The sequence below is a fragment of the Trichoderma asperellum genome, chromosome 3 (genome assembly GCF_020647865.1).
Source record: "Trichoderma asperellum chromosome 3, complete sequence".
Lineage (NCBI taxonomy): Eukaryota > Fungi > Ascomycota > Sordariomycetes > Hypocreales > Hypocreaceae > Trichoderma > Trichoderma asperellum.
In genome coordinates, this window is record NC_089417.1 from 506,099 (window position 1) to 524,621 (window position 18,523).

General features: G+C 49.5%; 5 protein-coding genes and 2 non-coding genes across 8 annotated transcripts; 3 read left to right on the forward strand and 4 right to left on the reverse strand.

The window, feature by feature from the left end:
* Positions 1-949: 949 nt before the first annotated feature.
* On the reverse strand, positions 950-1,474 carry TrAFT101_004773 (uncharacterized protein; the record flags this gene model as incomplete). The annotated part of the gene is made up of 2 exons (XM_024910995.2): positions 950-1,190; positions 1,287-1,474. 2 exons carry the CDS (start codon positions 1,472-1,474, stop codon positions 950-952), a joined length of 429 nt encoding a protein of 142 aa, XP_024759858.2.
* Positions 1,475-4,024: 2,550 nt separating this feature from the next.
* TrAFT101_004774 lies at positions 4,025-4,104 on the reverse strand. The gene has a single exon. It is a non-coding gene; the product is annotated as a tRNA-Arg (tRNA).
* A 713-nt stretch (positions 4,105-4,817) lies between these two features.
* Positions 4,818-4,897, reverse strand: TrAFT101_004775. Its single transcript has one exon. It is a non-coding gene; the product is annotated as a tRNA-Arg (tRNA).
* Positions 4,898-5,021: 124 nt separating this feature from the next.
* Positions 5,022-6,995, reverse strand: TrAFT101_004776 (uncharacterized protein). The gene has a single exon (XM_024908311.2). It carries the CDS (start codon positions 6,568-6,570, stop codon positions 5,500-5,502), a length of 1,071 nt encoding a protein of 356 aa, XP_024759857.2. The 5' UTR covers positions 6,571-6,995; the 3' UTR covers positions 5,022-5,499.
* A 624-nt stretch (positions 6,996-7,619) lies between these two features.
* On the forward strand, positions 7,620-9,653 carry TrAFT101_004777 (uncharacterized protein). The gene is made up of 4 exons (XM_066127280.1): positions 7,620-8,169; positions 8,227-8,975; positions 9,049-9,554; positions 9,641-9,653. The coding sequence occupies exon 1, from the start codon at positions 7,782-7,784 to the stop codon at positions 7,983-7,985; it is 204 nt and encodes a 67-aa protein (XP_065983391.1). The 5' UTR covers positions 7,620-7,781; the 3' UTR covers positions 7,986-8,169; positions 8,227-8,975; positions 9,049-9,554; positions 9,641-9,653.
* TrAFT101_004778 (uncharacterized protein) lies at positions 9,643-12,906 on the forward strand. The gene is made up of 5 exons (XM_024900375.2): positions 9,643-9,653; positions 9,728-9,737; positions 9,798-10,700; positions 10,761-10,871; positions 10,939-12,906. The coding sequence occupies exons 3-5, from the start codon at positions 9,984-9,986 to the stop codon at positions 11,740-11,742; spliced, it is 1,632 nt and encodes a 543-aa protein (XP_024759856.2). The 5' UTR covers positions 9,643-9,653; positions 9,728-9,737; positions 9,798-9,983; the 3' UTR covers positions 11,743-12,906.
* A 1,480-nt stretch (positions 12,907-14,386) lies between these two features.
* Positions 14,387-18,518, forward strand: TrAFT101_004779 (uncharacterized protein). Of its 2 annotated transcripts, XM_024902601.2 has the most exons (2): positions 14,387-14,943; positions 15,137-18,518. In XM_024902601.2, the coding sequence occupies exons 1-2, from the start codon at positions 14,834-14,836 to the stop codon at positions 18,063-18,065; spliced, it is 3,039 nt and encodes a 1,012-aa protein (XP_024759855.1). In that variant the 5' UTR covers positions 14,387-14,833; the 3' UTR covers positions 18,066-18,518. The 2 variants fall into 2 exon arrangements, with proteins under 2 accessions (XP_024759855.1, XP_065983392.1); XM_066127281.1 differs by lacking the exon at positions 14,387-14,943 and having other exon boundaries at positions 14,966-18,518.
* The last annotated feature ends 5 nt before the right edge of the window (positions 18,519-18,523 follow it).

Below are 18,523 nucleotides of genomic sequence, written 5' to 3' on the forward strand. Positions count from 1 at the left end.
AAGATGTCTGTATAGTCTAACTTATTTCGATATATACAGTGGAGCAGGAATAGGTTATTTCTCAGTCGCCCGGATATATGGCTTTGTCAAAAACAAATTTCTCTTTCATGATGGTATCTCACAAGAATTGGTGGGCTTTTAGATATCTCTGAAATGTTTTGGTTTAATTCTATTCATTAGAGCTCAACAAAAAGCGCAAAGCGCACTGATATTTCGCAGCCATTTGGTGCCTTGGCCATTCTACAACCATTAAGTGCCTAGTCGTAATAATTAGTATGTGATCTTTTGTATATATATTATTATTATTATTGTTATTGTTATTATTATTATTATTACTATCTTATAATAAGTGCTAATACTTTATGTTCTTGGGATTGGCCGTGACCTATCAGCTTTAAGTGTTAAATTAAGGCTGAAGTATAAACTGCAACTATGCCCTCTCAGTCTCAAGATTCCGACTAAAAGATGTAACCTTTCTTCCAACATCAAATGGTTAATATTGGAAATGTCGTCATTTTATCATAATGCAGGCTCATCACAGGCAAAGATTCCTCCTCTTGCAGTTGCAAGTCTAACCCTTTCACATCAGAACAGTTAACGCCGCTGAGACAACTGCGGTATCTTTGGCGATTCTCCAATTCTGTGATTGTCAGAATTGATCTATTCCATTTTCATCTGTTCTGTTCCACCTTCGGCGACATGTAACAGCAGTATGTGACTAAATTGTTTGACATTTGGTCGCTCGCTACCTAAGGAACGCTATTAAGTAAACATGCATGTTTTGCATCTGTTCATGCTCTATCGTATTCGTCATAAAGATTGTCAGCCAGTTCCAAAGGCGTAGCTAGCATTCAATTACCGGCCTCTATAAGTGGCAAATCTTTCACTCTATCAAAAGTCCTATTTTGTGAATAGCCATCCCTTCCTGTTACTTCTCAGTGTCCACCATTTACAGCTCGCAGTAGTTCTGAGTAACGGTGACAATCTCAGTTTTTGTAGGCGTGTGAGCGGTGACAGTGGTGGCAGTGATGCCCCAGCAGGAGCAGGCAGAGGAGTATCTCTTAGCACCGTCGCAAGCAGAGGCATAAGCAGGGACAGCCGTGGGACAGACAGTAGCGGCGGCGTAGTTGACATCGTTCTTGGGCTTGGCGGTAATACCGGGGTGAACAGTGACGGTGATGGTGGTGGTTCTTCACATCCAGTTAGCAGCAGTATTGTAATCCGATATACTCCTTTCACTATAAATGGCACATGTAGTTCAAAACAGTGAGTGAATGGGTACATACGTAGCATGGGGGGTGACAGTAGCTCGCATAAAGCTGGAGCAGTCGGCCTTGCGAGAGGAAATAGGCAGCAGACCGTCGCGAGTGCCAGTGACGGCGCGAGCACAGTTATCGGCATTGCAGCCGTTGGTACGCTCGATCACGCTGGCCATAGCGGCAGCAACGAATGACAAGACGATGGAGGCCTTCATCTTTGCGGTATTCGACGAGTATGGTTGATACAGTGGGAGATGGTAGGGAGACTTGAGTTGCGATCCGCTGGGGTGGATGATGATTGGCCAACACAGGAATACAGAAGAAGGGACAAAACAAAGGCAAGACGGGTAGAGAGCGCCACACAGCCACTATATAGTAGTCGGGGCCGTATAGAGGACAATTGGGCTCGGGGCCGAATTCGAATTTGGCCGGCAGGTGGCCGCTTTGGGGATTCACAATGAACTAAAGCAGCGTATTCCATTCTTACAGGCCCTCGTCGGCGCGACCAGCCGAATCAAAAAGCATGGCCTCCCCGTCACTTCAGCTCCATCGCGGAAGCTAGCAGAGGTTCCCGAGGTTGGCCAGCTCTTAAAAAGCCTCGTGGCTGATGTCTCTCCACCTATCGGGGCCTCTCTATCTCCCATGAGGCGGGAATAATCTGGGGCTGACGAGTGTCAAACGGCCCATTTCCGGGACTTGGTGCAACTCATCCAAGCTTGCGGAGTGCTCTATCTCAGCTTGGAAGATTGCAAAGACGTGAATCCGTCGGTGGCCGTGTTGGGAGAGTTGGAAGCGGGTGCATTTGCTGCTAGATTGACCAGGTTCTTTGTTCCCTGCATACCAAGAAAACGACCCTGGTCAATATTGGTATTAGTACGCACTTTATAGCGGCGATACAGCTACAAAATCCCGTCAACATCAGTAGGTGACTCCAGTCTGCTATCCGTACGATCCGTTGGCACGATTACAAGACCATGGCAGCTGGAACAGGAAGACCCTGCTCAGAGACGCGTACTCTTGATTCCATCCACCGGTGCTGATGCTTGTGCAAACATGACGATTTGCTTTGGCTGCAGGTGCATTAGACCAAGGAGAGAATCAATCGTATTTGCCCAGCGGTCATAGGGCTCTTTGTCTCAGTCGCAGTATCGGATCCAAGCTCAACTTCCGGGACCTAAACTAGCAATTCATCAGTGTCTGCTCAACCTCTACGATTCAACACGCCAAGTCGCTCTTCGGTTAAACGGCAAGTGAACATTGCCATATTACCAAATATCCAGATGCAGGCATGCAGGAACCGGGCATAGGAGCCAACATTTTTGCCTCGTGGCAAGGGGGGCTTTGTATTAACGATTGGATGAAATTAAAACGCACTCACTGTTGGGTAACAACTTCAGCCTATACGAGCACAAGTCCCTTGAGCAGAACCACCGGAATGTCTCCAAGACAAGGGATCAGAGTAAAAACTCCAGATGCCAAGATGCAAGCTCAGGTCGGCCTCATGCCGTCATCAATTGGCGTGGCCTGATGAAGAAATTGGCACGAAGGCTCTGCTCTAGCGGTGCTGGTTAGCCCCGATTCCTTCTAGCGGGAGCCTAAACTGCAGGTACTGGGACGCTAACAGCGCTGTATTACCCGCCGTGGCCGGTTTGACAGGTGCCTCTATTGGCCGATGCGTGTGCTGGGATGCGAGCGTAATTTATCGGATGGAGCCCGAAATGATATAGGTGCATTGGGGCTGAAGAAATCAATCCGCAGCGGGAGGGAAATAGGCAAAAGTGAAGAATGGAAGAAGCAGAGAAGTAAAAGTTCCTCGCCAAGATAGGTAGTCAGGGGATGGATACATGTATCCTCACTTTGTGCCAGTAAATAAAATGCATCTCTCTTATAGCAACATCCACGTGGCAGCCCTTGCCGGAGGGATTGGAGGTACTATTTTGGAAGATGAGCTTTTTTGCTCGTGTTGTTTTTACCCACAACGGGTACCTAAGAGAAGATATACATGTTGGCCACTGATGTCCAGAGCATTCTAATAGATACGCCTATAAAGGTACCAAGAGCACCAAGACAAACCGTCATGACAGAAGGATAATAGGTAGAACCATTCTACCGTGGAGCAACAACATTGAAGTCTGGTCTCTTCATATACTTTCTCTTTGCTCTTTGGAGACAACCAGGTTTTAGTTTAAGGCCTTGAATCATCTCCAGCAATTGCTCGGTTTCAGGGAAATCCGTGAAATGGAATCTCTTGACTGGGCGGCACACTCGGAAGCCTAGGTCGCTCTATTTGGTGTAACGTAGCTTGGCCTGGGCTCGAGATATATTACGTGCACAAGCTCAGCATTACTAGATGCAGCATTTGCCTCTAACGGCCCATTAAAACTCCATGGTATATATAGAGGACGTCTACTTCATTGTCGCCAAACCCATCTACACTCGGACCAGCTATTGATTCTCTCATCACATCCATCTAGTGTGGAACGCAGATCCAGATGCACAATTTGACCCCATCGGCAGTATCCGAGCCAGATCGGGCAATCAGCACGCCCATCGATCGCTGGGACCCAGCAGCTCCAATTGTTTGATGATCAGCGAAAAAGAAACTTGTGTTCATCAGTAATCCAAGAGTAGCATGGAAATCGAAAGAAAGGAAGAAGAAGAAAGAAGAAGAAAAATGGTCGACATCGTCAAAAGCCATCAAAGGTGCATCCTACGCAAGTTTTCTTCCTTTCCCCATTGCGGAATAGGCAAAAAAAGAATTTGCTTGACCGAGACAGGGGTCGAACCTGCAACCTCCTGATTTACTTAATCGTAGTCAGACGCTCTGCCATTGAGCCACACGGCCTATTTGATGGAAGCCGACTGTCGGTATTCACATCAAGAACTGAGCGCCAGGCGCTGAGACTTGCTGTTCAGTGATTTTGCCGCCATGAAAAGACCATATGCACAATGGGGTGGCTGCCCCAGCTACTAATCAGCGTGAGAGTCCTCATCGCCTAGGGAAGAACACGCGGGGTACATGCAGTTTCGCTTGTTAAGCTGCAGCGCTAATAGGTCTAGTGAATTACTGAATTAGCTGAAACTGCATCTTCACTTCGTTGCATCATATGAATTGATACAGTTGAATACTCGATTCTCACCCTCGTGTAAAGGCACTTCTCCTGCCTGAAATGGTCGCCTAGCCAAAAATAATTGACTGACGAGGACCACCCCGTTGGATTTCTTTTATATTAGACGCTCCTTTACATGGTTAACTTGCTCTGTATTGGAGCTTTTAAATAATTTTTACTACTGGTACCACTCTATACCTAGTAGGTATTACCTCAAGTAAAATTTCCTGCCTCTTCTAGGGTAGTATACACTGTCTATATCGCGAAGCCTTTCAAGGCAGTTGCACTTTGCGGGGTAAATATGTAAGGCACATAATATACGTTTTACACTTTTCCAGACAAGAGTTATTAAAATAGTTGTAAAAAATAATTTCTTACAGACCGCAATTGCTTGTAAAATGATCAAGCCTTATTTACTGTAAGCAAAAGGGAAAAAAGATCAAAAAATTGACCGAGACAGGGGTCGAACCTGCAACCTCCTGATGTACTTAATCGTAGTCAGACGCTCTGCCATTGAGCCACACGGCCTATTTCATGCATATCGGTTGCATTATTCCCAACTAGGAAGCTAGCTCTTGCCTGTTCAGCCCCTCTGGTAGTATTTTTTCATCCTAAGCATATCATGGAAGAAACGCTAAATGTTGAGCAATACTGGTAGTGTAACATTAACATTATCTATTACATTCTCTATATTCTATTTTAAACAAGCTTTACTGCTATTCCCATACTCCTGCCGTGTACTATATATGTATGTATGTAGCATGAAATCAATATGTGCCTCGCTGTATCATATGCAAAATAGCGCCGTATGCAACCGCAATGCAGTTTTAAAAATATTCAAACCTCCCCATTGAGTTCCTCCTCTATGAGCTGAAAATTCGTATCCTGGGTATTTAATAGAAAAGGTTGGAAATGCTGGTGGTATCATAAATGTCAATTGCTCCCCTCTCTGACGTGGCCCATCCGTACTCGACTCTCCCCCAAGGTTTCTGGATAGGTTATACCAAGTCCAGTTCGTCCTGCCATATAGCCTCTGGCTCCGTAGAATCCGTGCCATTCCTCGTCATCATCATCGAGACTGAAGTGCTCGGGAGACACATTCTCTGACTGCCTCAGAAGACCTATGCTCTTCATCCATTGGTATGCGAGGGGCGGCCTAACAGCAACCCTCGGGAGATCACTCGGGGTATATCTCGGGCATAGTGTATGAGCGAGTCTGCTGCCAGGCTTTCCGCAGATGATATTCCAGCCAATTCTTGCGCAAGCGAGCACGCTTCGAGTTCCGAGGATATGGCGCTGACCGGTGATGGTGAGCTCAATAGCCTCGGAGAAATAGCATTAATTGGTGCAGGCGACACAATGCCCGCATGCGCCGGATTTGGAGCCGGGACAGGGCGGCGATTGATGGTAGGCCGAGGTAATGTTCGGAGGGGTATATCAGTTGAACGATCCTGGTTCTCTTGGACACGTTCTCCCTGAGGGTTGCCGGCTGCAGCAACGTATAGACCGTTGCGGCGCTGGTTGTTACGACGAGCTGTAGATCTAGCTTTCCGATGAGCTTGTGAGCGCCGTAATGATGACCGCCGCATTGACTCGATGACAGAATCCTCTCGCGAATCTCTGCTATCGGTATCTGACGATGATATGCTGGTTGGCTTAGGTCTTGATCTCCTTGTGCTGGTAGACTTGGATGATCGAGGTATCTTGGCTATCTGGTCAGCTAGCCTGTCAATGTGCCGGATCAAAACACAGGCCACAGCAACCACTAATGCAAGAAACGCAGCAGCTCCTCCAATTATACCCCCCAACTGTGTCGATGACAGGCTATCCTGGCTGTCGCTGCCACTGTTGTCCGTCTCAGCTGCTGAAGACGCATATTCTGGGATGGAGGTGGAAGTGCTAGTGCCGGCTGCTTGGCTGGCGCCATCGCCATTCATTCGACCCTCCAACCTGCTAAGACGAATTGGAATATCTGAATTCTTGGCGCTAACGACCACTGTTGCAAATGTGACCGCGATACTAGTTGATACGCTTGTATTGATGGCCGTTGTTATTGTCGCCGCGATTGGTTGTGTAGATTGAGGTGATTTCGTCACGCGGTGGACTCCATCATACCGTCTGTAGTCCAAAGCCCCCACGACTGCGCCAAAGAAGGTCCCAGGCAGCAACACGCTGTACAAGATTGGCGTAGAAGCAAGCATCGTGATGAGCAGTAGCCGTAAACGACTACCTGGAGCAGGCCAGTGTAGTGAAATGAAATGAGATTTCGTTGCTCATTCGGGTTGAAGAGAGCGATCAAAAGTAGAAGGTATAAGTAAGACGAGATTTGTTCAAACAGAAGAGTTTCTCTAATAGTTTTGGCTGAGAGCCCAATGTTTCCTTTCGTATTTTATGTTGCTGGATATAGTGAAGCGTCCCCGCCACTTCTATAGATATAGCCGTACGCTGCGCTGATGGTCCACTCGAAAAGTAACGAGGGGGCCGCGATTAAATGAAAGAGACATGATGCCAGTCTCTGCTGCCGCGACAAACGAGGCTGAATATCGAGGCTGTAAGCTGTGAATCAGACGAAATAAGCGCCTTGAGATCGAAGATCCCTTGCATACGGGCCAAACACGCGGGCAGGCGGTGGAGATGACGGCTAATTCCAGCAATCGAGAGTGCCCAAGGGCGAAAATTTGAAGAGGATGCCGCTGAAGGGTGGTTCCATTGCAGGACTCAGCACTGAGGCTGTGATCTGCAGTGTGGCAGCAGCGCTCCATCGCACCCGTCGCGCGGATGCATCTCGCTCCATCGCCATTGGCTGCCAAGTCGTGGTCCCCGTGGCTCTCGCGTGATGTGCCATCTCGACGTTGTAATGGAGGTGCTCTACCCCGCCTGACTGGCTGTGGATATTGGATGCAGCAAAAGCTCTACACAAGGCCGCCAATAATACGACGGTGCGGGTGTGCCAAAATTAGCATCATGACCCGTAGACCTGCCTGCCCGTCTGCAAGTCGGTATCGACAGGCTCGGCACGCTGGGGTGCTGGGGCGCTGGGGCTAAGCACTCAGCATCACTGCAGGAGCCCCTCTAGGAAGTTCACCAGAAGGACGAACGGAATGTCAAAAGTGGTGCTGCCGTATGTACGAATGTAATATACGAAGAATTTGCATAGGTAAGAAATCTGCGGATTACATGATGAGGTCGAGGTGAGGTGCTGCTACCTGATCTGACAACCTGAGGCAGCGGCCGGAATATTATCTAATCCCGACTTGCGACGGATGGTGCACGGCCAAGCCACAGCTCATCAGAGAAGGCTCGACAGCAGAGCCACGGCAAAGTTACACTCTGAACTCTGCAATGTCACCAGGATCAGAACATCAGATGCCGAATCACTCATCAAGAAGGACCAGCCAGCGAGCCGGGCTCCATGACCGAAGTACATATTTGCACGTACCGTGTGCAGGCGCTAGACCGGGATCCGGCATGTGGCGGCGACGGATCAGAAACGTCACAGACCAAGATGAAGGCGCCGAAGTGCTTCCTAGCATCCACTATTAGTCTACCCCCTAACGAAGGCATGATCCTCGGCATCACGTCGCGCGATGGCAATGACAGGCAGACAGACGATTGAGATGGCGATTCCAGAGAGAGACTCGGGTCGTCGTCCTTGGATTCAGGATATATTCTGGGCGCAACATGCTACCTGGCCGACACGCGGCCACCCAGGAACTGGCAAGGCCTTGGATACAGGCATGGGTATGGGCGGAGGGCCTGTCATATGATCCATGAGCAGCGTCTATACGTGACATGATCTCGTAAGTGATGTTGCAATATTGCGGCGCCTCTTGGAAGCTTCGAGCTAATAATGGCAGAAAGCAGCAGTAATACCCTTCTACTTGTACGGAAGCTTGCCGTCTCCATTCCTTACACAGCAGGTACAGTGTTTTTCAGTTACATCGAAATCACGGACTGCTTCCAGGCCCTCGGTAGTTTGACGCGAAAACGTGGAGAAAAAAAAACCCTCGTCGCCCTCACTAGCCAACCCGCTTCCCCGCTCTCACGGTGCAATAGGCCGAATGGCGGACTCCATCTTCATTCACATTTTCCAAGGCACGCCAGGGACCTTGCCCCCTTCTTGCCTCCAAGGCGTCACAGTGACCAGTTATCCCAAAACTGGTCAAACCTCCGTTTTTGGTGCGGAGTAAAGGTAGAGCGCGAAAGTCGTCTTGCGTATAATGCAATACGCTTGTCTCTGCGATTCATCGTTTTCGCAGTAGTAGTAGACATCTCTGCTAGGTTCAAAAAAATGCTCGGCTGACGGAAGACACAGGGCTGCACAGCATAGCCAAAGCTCCTCTATTGAGCGTCTTTAGCTGGCTCCTCACCCATGCAAGATAGCAGAAAATCACCTACCATAGTACGAAGCACCTTTGGCAGCCTAGGGTGCTCCCCATGCGAATCCGTACTGTGTTTAAAACAGCGATCTTCAGGCCTGCCTGTGCCAACCCCGCATGCTAGTCCTGCCTCCACTTTTTGCCTCCAACGAGAACTTGGTGCCTTGACCTGGCTTAAGCCGTGTTGAGAAACCACGGAATGTGGTGAACCGTACGGATAGCGTGAGGTAACTTTTTCAAGGCGAACAAAGTGGGACACTGTGGAAGCGTCTGGAGAAACGGCTAATCCTCCATGTCAAGACCGGCTTCAAATCTGCTGACCTTTTCCCATCATCTACAATTAAGTCTCCTCTCTTTATCTACTCCATACGCTTAGGCCGCTCCGACCGTTTCATCAACCAAACGTCCCGTCTACAATCTTATTTAACCCCTTTCTCGGCATCTCCCGTCTGCCAAAAAAAATCCGCTCTCGAAGCCGCTGGTTGCCGGCGATCACCACGTGCAAAGCAGCCCTGTACTCCTTTGTTGGCAGTGTCATTCTGGCTAACGGCCAAGTTCCGTTTGTTCTTTTTACATTTGGATCAATACTCAGAAACTGTCAAACCTTTGCCGATCTGAACCCTCGATTCTGAGTGCTCTTCCACTCTGAGTTCTGTAGGAGTAGGTGATGGGCTACTGAGGACTTTCGCTACGCCATCTTTTCAGCGCCATATCTTCTTGAGAACCACTAAGCGAAGCTGTCAAAGACATGTTGTTGTATACTCGATTAGCTCCACCAAAAATTCCAAAGCGCCGTTCTAGAGCTGGTAAGCTAAAATCCGAATTCGCCGCTCTCTTTGAGCGATATGAGATAGGGGTCTTTTACTAATTGCCGTTGTGACTGGATTTGAAGGATGTAACTATTGGTGAGTTGGACTCTGTTTACTGTCGATAGACAGAAGCATAAAAGCTAACACCCATGTTTCTTGCTCTCCTATAGCAAAGAAAAGGTAACATCTCATCTTACTGCAGGTTTCTACTCCTGATTCCCTCTAACGCCATCGTAATAGAAGAAGAAGTGCGATGAAATCAGACCTATATGCAGTCGCTGCCAGGACCATGGGCAGAGCTGTATATATGAGCCTATTAAGCCGCGCCAACGGCGGAGGCAAGATTCTTTCGACGACTCATCAGTGAATGCACTTTCCTCTGTGGTTTTGGAAAACAATACGCTATCTCGAGCCGCCCAGAAACGAATGTCTTTTGAGCAATGGGAAGATGCTCTTCTGTGGTGCTCCGACACATATCTCGGCAATGATCTCACCGTGGATGGCCGCATGCAGCAGCCGACTTTAGCTAAATACGGTGAAGATGTTGCGGATGAGATATTTACGACATGGGCCCCTAACACAATAGAAAACGATGGCTGTTTGGATATCACCGGGCTGGATTTCGATGCGGTCACGAGCCCTGCAAAGCAGGAGACGGAGCATGACGATGCCGATGACGATGACGACAACCAAACCATCACCCTCATCGACGATGAAGCTTCCAACTCTAACCCGCACAATTCTTCTCTCGCAGTGGTCGCCTCCACATCGACTGCACCTTCTTTCCCCGCCATCGAACTTGTAATGCCCGCCTTTGCCGAATTTTCTCGACAGACAAATAGACGAGCGCTGATTGATCACTTCGCCAATGTGCTATCTCATCTCATTGTCCTACGTGAAGACGAAGGCAATCCGTTTCAGCAGCTTGTTTTACCATTATGCCAAAAGAGTCCAGTTGTTTTAAACGCTGTTTTTGCACTGGCTAGTGCTCACATGGAACACCGAGGCGTACGAAACAACGAGAAGAGCATCCACTTCCACAACCATGCCATCCGTGGGCTGTCTTCTCTGATAGCAAAGGGGTGTGATTCAAGAAGAAATGAATTATTAGCTGCCATCATCCTGTTAATTTATTATGAGGTGGTAAGTTGCCATTGCTCTTTGCTTCTTCCACGGCACTATCTTAACCTTGATACAATACAGCTGGTTCAAACTGGCCGCTCTAATATCGTCGACGGACACCTGCGAGGTGCTGTAGCTATTATGTACAATAGCCAAGCAATGTCTGATCCAACCGCAGTTTTCTTAGAACGAGTGAGTTCTTTTGCAGCCTAGGGGTCGCCAGCCTTTTGTTAGCTAACTACGGCCATCAAAAATATAGGCCTTCCGGTTCTATGACGTTATCACAGCACTATCCTTTGGCTCTACCCCAATCCTGCCCGCACCAGACAGCGGAAATTTTGCTCCATTCCCTCCCGTTGACTGCCGTGGTGCTACAGTCTCCGCAGGAGCTGATGCACTACTTGGAATGGCTACTTCTTTATGGCCCATTATACACCGACTCTCGACTCTAGGCGACTTGAAGCAAGAACTCCATTTGGCTGAGCTACGAGGCGATGCTTCAAACATAGCAATACTTCGAACGGAATTTGCGACGACGGCTTCTGCAGTGGAGCTTGCTCTACAGGAGTGGGCTCTTCCACCAGAGGAATCTTCGCCAAACGAGGAAGAAAATGTCACCACAGCCAGCAAGCGTATGCAGAGCATTGTAAACAGCGCAATGGCATATCGACATTCTGGATTTGTTTACCTTTACCGAACCATCTACGGCCGTTCTCGGCGGCATGCCGTTGTGCAACGCCACACGCACATCAGCCTTCTCCATTGTATTGGAACCGTGAATAACGAAGGACCCATGGGCGCTCTGCTTTGGCCACTCTTTGTGGCCTCGTGTGAGGCGATTGATCCGGTGGACCGAGAGATGTCCCGACAAGCATTTGCGGCTGTTGGGCAGCGACAGGGAATGACCAATATCGAGCGAGCAAGGTGTATAGTGGAGGAAGTTTGGAGACGAGCGGACAATGGCGAAGATATCGAAGAGGAAATAATACATGTTGATGAGCGAAAGAAGGATTTATGGAGGAGAGTCAGCGAAGATATGGGGGTATCGGTTGTCTTTGGATAGACACGATGAGCAGCGCGAATCTTGGGAGCGATGACGCATTGCAGATTGTATAATGAAAGCTTTTAATACCACGGCATGGATGGGAGCGGATTTCAAAGGAGTTTTCGCTTGTTTTTTCTCTCCTGAGACTACGACAGGCTGAATCAGGCGAACAGGTGATGGACTACGTCATTGCTAGCTGGCTTCAGTTTCATATGAGGCGTTGGAGATGTTATCACGGTGGACAGACGGACGGGGAGTTGGAATATTCAAAGAGCCCTTCCTATAGCGAAACAAACGAAACTGATGCGTTTTTTTTTTCAAGAAAGGACTCAAAACCAGAAGAAGCATTATGTATAAATACTGTTAAACTGTTAATTGATTCTCATGGATATATCATATACCGGCTGCAGTATGCCTCCAAAGGAAGTTGGTTGACTGCAGGGACTATTTGTCTCAGTACAGTGCAAAATAGGCACTGTGTACCTATCTGCGCATTTCTGTGCGAGATGGACTATTCTAGAAAAAATAGAGTTTTAGAGTTTCCTGTGTCCGAGTGCCACGACGTGGGAAGCATGTTGGGACAACATGACAGCATCTACGCTGGCCGTCAGATGTGACTGGTTGGATGGCAGATACTAGCAGAGGGCTAATAGTGGATTTGAAGAGAAATAAGCACTATGGGATCGGACATGGATCTATTTGCGCGTGGCAGGGAGGCAAAAGTCTGCGACTCCGAGATGGCTTGCGTTGCAGCGCCAAGTTTCGGGCCATGCGGCTTGCCAGCCCCCTCGTGTTGTCAAAAGGAGGCTGCAGTTGGTGCATGGCAATTGCGGGCAGTAATTGCAATTATGGGCTCTGCTCTACCCACAGCATTAGGGGAAATTTTGGAGGTCACAAGATCAGATAAAAAGATGGAGAAGCAAATGCAAGTGCAGCATTGACCCTTGACCCTGGAGAGGAGAGTCGGTCTAGTGCAGGATCGCCCTGCATGCCAAAAAAGCTTGAGCGATGTCGGTACGGAGCATCCGTAATCCAAAGGCTGGGAGAGAGGGATTAGCGATCTGCTAAAGCGTGGGATTTGTGGGCAGTGGCCATAGCTCCCAGCAGTAGTAGCAGGATGGAGTTTGGAGACGGCTGTTGCAAGTAGTATTTTAACTGGAGAGGTGCCAAAGACATCCATGGGGAAAGCTAGCAGCAGTGCTATGTGCTTAGTATTACTGCTAATAGACTCCGTGTTATTATTAGTGGTGTTGCTACTTGCTAGTAGATGCTATTGCTGTCTCGTATATGGATATTAGATTCACCTGCCATAAGAAGGAGAGGGGGAGGGGGAGGGGGAGGGAGAGAGGGAGGGAGAGAGAGAAAGAGAGAGAGAGAGAGAAAAGAAAGGGCAGAAGAAGGCTAGTCGTTCATTAGGCAGAAGAATAAAATACGAAAAAGCGGGCATGTGAAGCCGAGTCAACACAAGCCCACGACGAACACGTACGAATCCAGTTAATGTTGCTTTACAATGCTTTAGTTGAAAAGCATCAGGCCACTAACGGCTAGAATAGCCTGAAGGCCGGGCCAAGAGAATACCTAGTTGCTAAAGGCATCGTTCTTCGCTTTGCTCGTTTCTCAGCCTTTCCTTACTGGGCATTCTTCGTTGGCGATGCCTATTTAGGAAGTTGGTTGGTGTTGGTTATTGGTCATTTCGACGACAACGTCGAATGGAAGTGCCGCTCAAATCAGATGCTAAGGCTGTAACCTCCAAAGCGGCCGGGGTGCTCGATGCTACCCACCGGCGGGATGCGGGGGTTTCTCTGTCGGAATCGGAAGAGCGGGTGTTGGGGCAGATGCTGTGTAGCGTCAATTCTTGTATTATCAAATGCCTTGTTTGGTGCTTGGGTTGAATGTGCTGTGCGTGAAATGCTGTGCCTGTGCCATGTTCTACTACTGGGGTAGGACAAGGCAAATGCCAATGAACTGCTGTCAATTGTGAAACTGTTCATCATTAGAATGGCTACGCAAGATAAGGACGCCATCCGGAGACGAAGCATGGCCAAGCTTTTTCTCGATAATTTAGCTTGCATAGAGGGGGCCGATCGTGCAAGTCAAGCAAGCATCGATGTGTTGCTGGGGCCGGGGGAACTTGTCAACGACGGTGCAATTTCTGACGTCCGACCATGTCAAAGTTGCAACTGCAATCGATGCTTTGGGGTCAAAAGAAGAAGAAAAAGTGCCATTCCAATCTAGATAAAACGCCAAGTAAGCGATGGAAGACTTCTAGAAGCCGTGATGCCAAAGCGAGACGCTGTTGCAGACCTGCGGTTGGCTGCGTCTCTGGCCGGATCCGGGGCACGGCACAGGATGCAACTCGGCAGCATGCGACTCGCAGTGGGTACCGGGTACCTGAGTCTCCCGCTAGACGCCCATCTGCCGCCGAGTATGGAGTACCTTGGCTGCGTACTAGCAGGTACGTCAGTGCACGCGCCCCGAGCAGGTTTTCGGTTGGCCCGCGCCAAAGGCACCTACTTTAGCACTGCTGGAGCGTGCTGCTGTGCAGGGTGCATGAGCGTGCTAAAGGCCCTGGAACTCGCCTCCGCTTGGCGCTGTATTGTGTGCTAGAGCCCATTTTACCCACAGGCAAAACATCCATCAATGGCACCAGACCCCATTCTTTCCAACTCCATCCCACGAACAATTTCAGCCCAGCGAATCTGTCGTGACCCATATGCATATCCATATCCCTATTTTCCAGCTTCGTGTTTCTATTTTTACTCGCCCATACGTGCCCACGCCCTAATTAATGCCATAATCTCAATTACGAATAATACCTTTGCTCCTGCTATCTGCCACCGCCCGTCGATATCCCCTGCTTAGAACAACGCCTAATCGTTCTCCCGTCTGCTGTGCAACCCTCCACGACCTCGCCAAGCTCCATTCGTCGACACGATATCGCCAAATCAAGCTCTCCGGCGCTTCATAGACTGCTAGACTTGCGCCCAATCTCGCTCCACCGTCCGCCATTTGCCGCTCCCGCTCCCGCCCATTCTCTCGAAAACCAGACGCAGACGCAGAGCCCGCACATGTGTCTTATGCTCCGCATCATCACCGTCATGGTCTAGCCATGACCACGCTGCTCAACAACCGGCCGGATTCAGGTCCCCCGCCTCGCCCGATCCGCTTTGTCCATAACCAGGGCCAGCCGCCGTCCAAGCGACGCAGAATCAATGCAGCGTAAGTCCCCCATCTGTCTCGCATCATGCCTGCTCTTCTCCCCCATATGTTGCCTGGTTTGCCCCTCAACCGGTTGGAGCAATGGTGGCGAATATGCAGCGGTTTCAGATACATGCCCTTCCAGCACCAACATGGCAAACGAATAAACAAGCATTCCTGCTAACAACGGCCCTTCGTTCTTCTTGCGACACAGGTGCCTGACCTGTCGAAGGCGTAAGACAAGATGCGCCGGCGAACGACCGCAATGCTCGACATGCACCAAGAATGGACACCAGTGCCTGGGCTATCCCGAGGATAGGAGAGATGGCATCGATCCCTCAGGACTGAGGCCGGGCGACGAAGACGATGCGCCAAACGAAGACTTCAACCAAGCAGAAGACGATGGCGCTGTGGCAAGGAAGCATGCTGGTGCCGCGTCCGAAACTCGACCAACGTCATCGGGAAGAGACAATGTGCCAGCAGCGTCTGCTTCCGTTTCACGACCGCCGCTGATTTCTAGAACATCCAACATTGCACCAAGCATCGAACTTGGTGCCGATGGCAATCCAAACGATATAGACCCACACCAATCCCCTGTATTCAATCACCAGCATCATGTGGTGAGCCATCACCAGGCTCATCCATCAGCTGCATCCGATGATCTACCCAGCTCTCCCACTCTCCGGCGGGTTATCCCCAGCCGTCGCATCCCTTATTTCCGATACTTTGGCTCCACGGCCATTGTCCCAGGATTCAAGCAAATGGTAGTTTCCGTACGCGATCGGCGGCGGTCTACTGGAGGCTCGCATTCTAACCCTTCGCTCCAGTCCACGCCCAGTGGCGTCATGGCCAGCGGCTCGGCCGTGGATAGCGACATTGTCCGCGAAGACATTCCGTCTTATGATCCTAATAACCCCGCCCCAGTCCATCCCCTCATTATCCAACTCGTCACCGCATTCTTCATTCATGTTGGCTGCAACTACCCTTTTCTCAACAAAGAAAAGTTCCTGCGCCATGTCAAGGACAAGCGCGTCGAGCCGATCTTGGTAGATGCCGTATGTGCCATTGCGGCGCGCTTCTCAGACAACCATATACTCACTGGTGGCAATGACAAAATGCCCCGAACAGAGAGGGGCCAAGTCTTTGCGCAAAGAGCCAGACAAGCCACTGTCGATACTTTCCCTTGCCCTTCTGTAGGCGCAGTCCAAGCCTGCCTGCTCATGGCATACGAAGGCTTTGGCGCCAACCAAGATAGCGCCTTGTGGATGTACTTGGGTCTGGCCATACGCATGGCAGTCGATCTTGGTCTTCAGAAGTGCGTCGGAATCCAGTATCAGGGCGAGAAGGACCCTTGGTATACCCGACATCGTAGCCGCGCCAATGATGATGACCAAGAGAGCCCCGAAGCGCATAAAACTGACGCTATCGACACGCTCAGCCCGCAGGAGCAGAAGGAGGTGGAACAAGAACGCATCGACACATTTTGGTCCGTCTTCATCTTGGATCGAGTCATCTCTTCCGGCACAGGGCGGCCGGTAACCATACGAGACGGCGATTACGAGCTTGCTTTTCCCGAATCCAACAATGACTTGATGACTGGGTGGCCTAATCCGTTCCCAGTCTTTGTCAAAATCATCAACCTCTACGGCCAGGTGTGCGATGTTTTGAACAATCTTCATAATGCCCAGGACCTTACCCAAGATAAATGGGATCAGCTATCTGAAATGGAACATCGGCTGACGAGAATGTACAAACACTGGGATCCACGGCTTCAGTTCAACGTCAGCAACTTCAAGACATACCTTGGCATGGGCCAGGGCACCAATTTCATCCTCCTTCACTTTTGGTTTCACGCGCTCTTCATCATCTTGCATCAGCCAACCCTTCTTACCCCCTTTTGTGAATTGAGAAGCGAGCTTCAGCTCCTCTCTGATAGCCGTGAGCTGAGCATGAGCAGCGCAAAGACGATTTGCGACATCTTATCCTTTGCCGATCTCATCGACCCAAAAAGTTTCATCGGTAATCCCTTCACCAATCAACCCATCTACATTGCCGCATGCGCCTTTCTCATGGAATCCAGCGCCACCAATGCGTCTGAAGGATCATCCAGAGAGGGAACACCACCTCCTGCCTCAAACTCCAACACAAACCGCTCCCGGCAGCAGGCTAAGTCTAATACCAAGCAATCTCGGCATTCGCTCCTCGCTTCGGCGGCGAATCAAAACTACCAAAAATGCTACAACTCCTTACAGCAGATTCAGTCATACTGGGGTGGCGTGACGTACATTCTCACTGTTTTGGATCAAAAGTCAAAAGGCAAATGGGACTGTGAGACATATACCGTGGAGGAGTATGAGAGCACTAAGCTGCCGCCAGCCCGGCCGTCTATCGGCGAACAGCTCTCTCGGCTGGAGAAGCAGTCGTCACCAAAGATGATGGCCGGTTCACCGATTGCTTTCAGTTTATCCGGAACAAACCATTCGCCGAATTCGAGCCTGACACTCATGTACCAGGCATTCAACTCCAACGCAGGACCTCCTACTGGATTCCCTCCCACTTCTCACACCATGGCGAGACCGGCTAGTGAATCACCAGGGAGCATAACCTACGACACTATTCGACCTACAATGCCAGGGGCGGGGGCAATGTTTTCCCCCCCTATGCCACAGCCAAACATTTCGGCAATCCGACATTCTCCCCGGCGGTCGGCATATGCTACTACGAACTCAATGAATGTTAGTGGTGTGGCCTCACGCAATGTAATGAGCTTTGAAGATATAAAGGAAGAAGCCGAAGAGCTGCCTGCTGGTTACGCAACTTTGGGTCAGGGGTCTGGGAGATATGATGCTTACAACGTATCTCCGGTCAATGGATCAAGAAGCATGATGAACTCGACGGCCGTGACTAGTGCTGCTGCCACGGTGGGCGGAGCACATAACAACTTGTATTATGCACAGAATATGGCCTACCATGGGCCGTGGGGTCCCATTATGGGCAACATGGACGCCATTACGTTTGACAGCCAGGATATTGACATTGGAGCCCTTGGGCTACAACAGCCGGATCTTATGGGAGGGTGGCTGGAATACATTCCCAGCGATGTGCTGGGAGGATTATTTGATGAGCATCAAGAATCTGGATAGGCGGTGAATAGAACGCTATGAAATTTCCAGGCACTTAGTTGCGCCATTCCGTGTTTATTCGATATCTATTGACTGATGACGGCAATGGCGCATTTCTGTAAGACTGCTATGGTGGGATGGATGGACGATGGATGGATGGTGTTTTCGGCGCTTGGTCATACTAGCGATGCAAAATCTGGCGCAGTGTTTTGGTAAACCGTGTTACAAGCATATACGTAATGTCTACAGCATTTTTGGATATCAGATTTGATGATGTGCAGAATAGCCGGATGCTATCTGTTATTGTTACTATTATTTCGTGTCATGTGAATGGACGTAGTCAAACGCTGCATTGCTGTCTATATATATATATATCGTATATGGAGAATTGTAAATACCTAGGTATGTTCTTATTATCGAGTACAGAGAAATTCAAAATGTAGAAAGGGAAGGAATTGAAATGACTGCATTGGTAGCCT

Bases quoted from the DNA above. Each gene is read 5' to 3' on its own strand.
- TrAFT101_004776 (XM_024908311.2), bottom strand. From the start codon at position 6,570: ATGCTTGCTTCTACGCCAATCTTGTACAGCGTGTTGCTGCCTGGGACC.
- TrAFT101_004778 (XM_024900375.2), top strand. From the start codon at position 9,984: ATGTCTTTTGAGCAATGGGAAGATGCTCTTCTGTGGTGCTCCGACACA. The intron at 10,701-10,760 runs GTAAGTTGCCAT...GATACAATACAG, and splicing joins TGTTAATTTATTATGAGGTG to CTGGTTCAAACTGGCCGCTC. The intron at 10,872-10,938 runs GTGAGTTCTTTT...TCAAAAATATAG, and splicing joins CCGCAGTTTTCTTAGAACGA to GCCTTCCGGTTCTATGACGT.
- TrAFT101_004779 (XM_024902601.2), top strand. From the start codon at position 14,834: ATGACCACGCTGCTCAACAACCGGCCGGATTCAGGTCCCCCGCCTCGC. The intron at 14,944-15,136 runs GTAAGTCCCCCA...CTTGCGACACAG, and splicing joins CGACGCAGAATCAATGCAGC to GTGCCTGACCTGTCGAAGGC.
- TrAFT101_004777 (XM_066127280.1), top strand. From the start codon at position 7,782: ATGACCGAAGTACATATTTGCACGTACCGTGTGCAGGCGCTAGACCGG.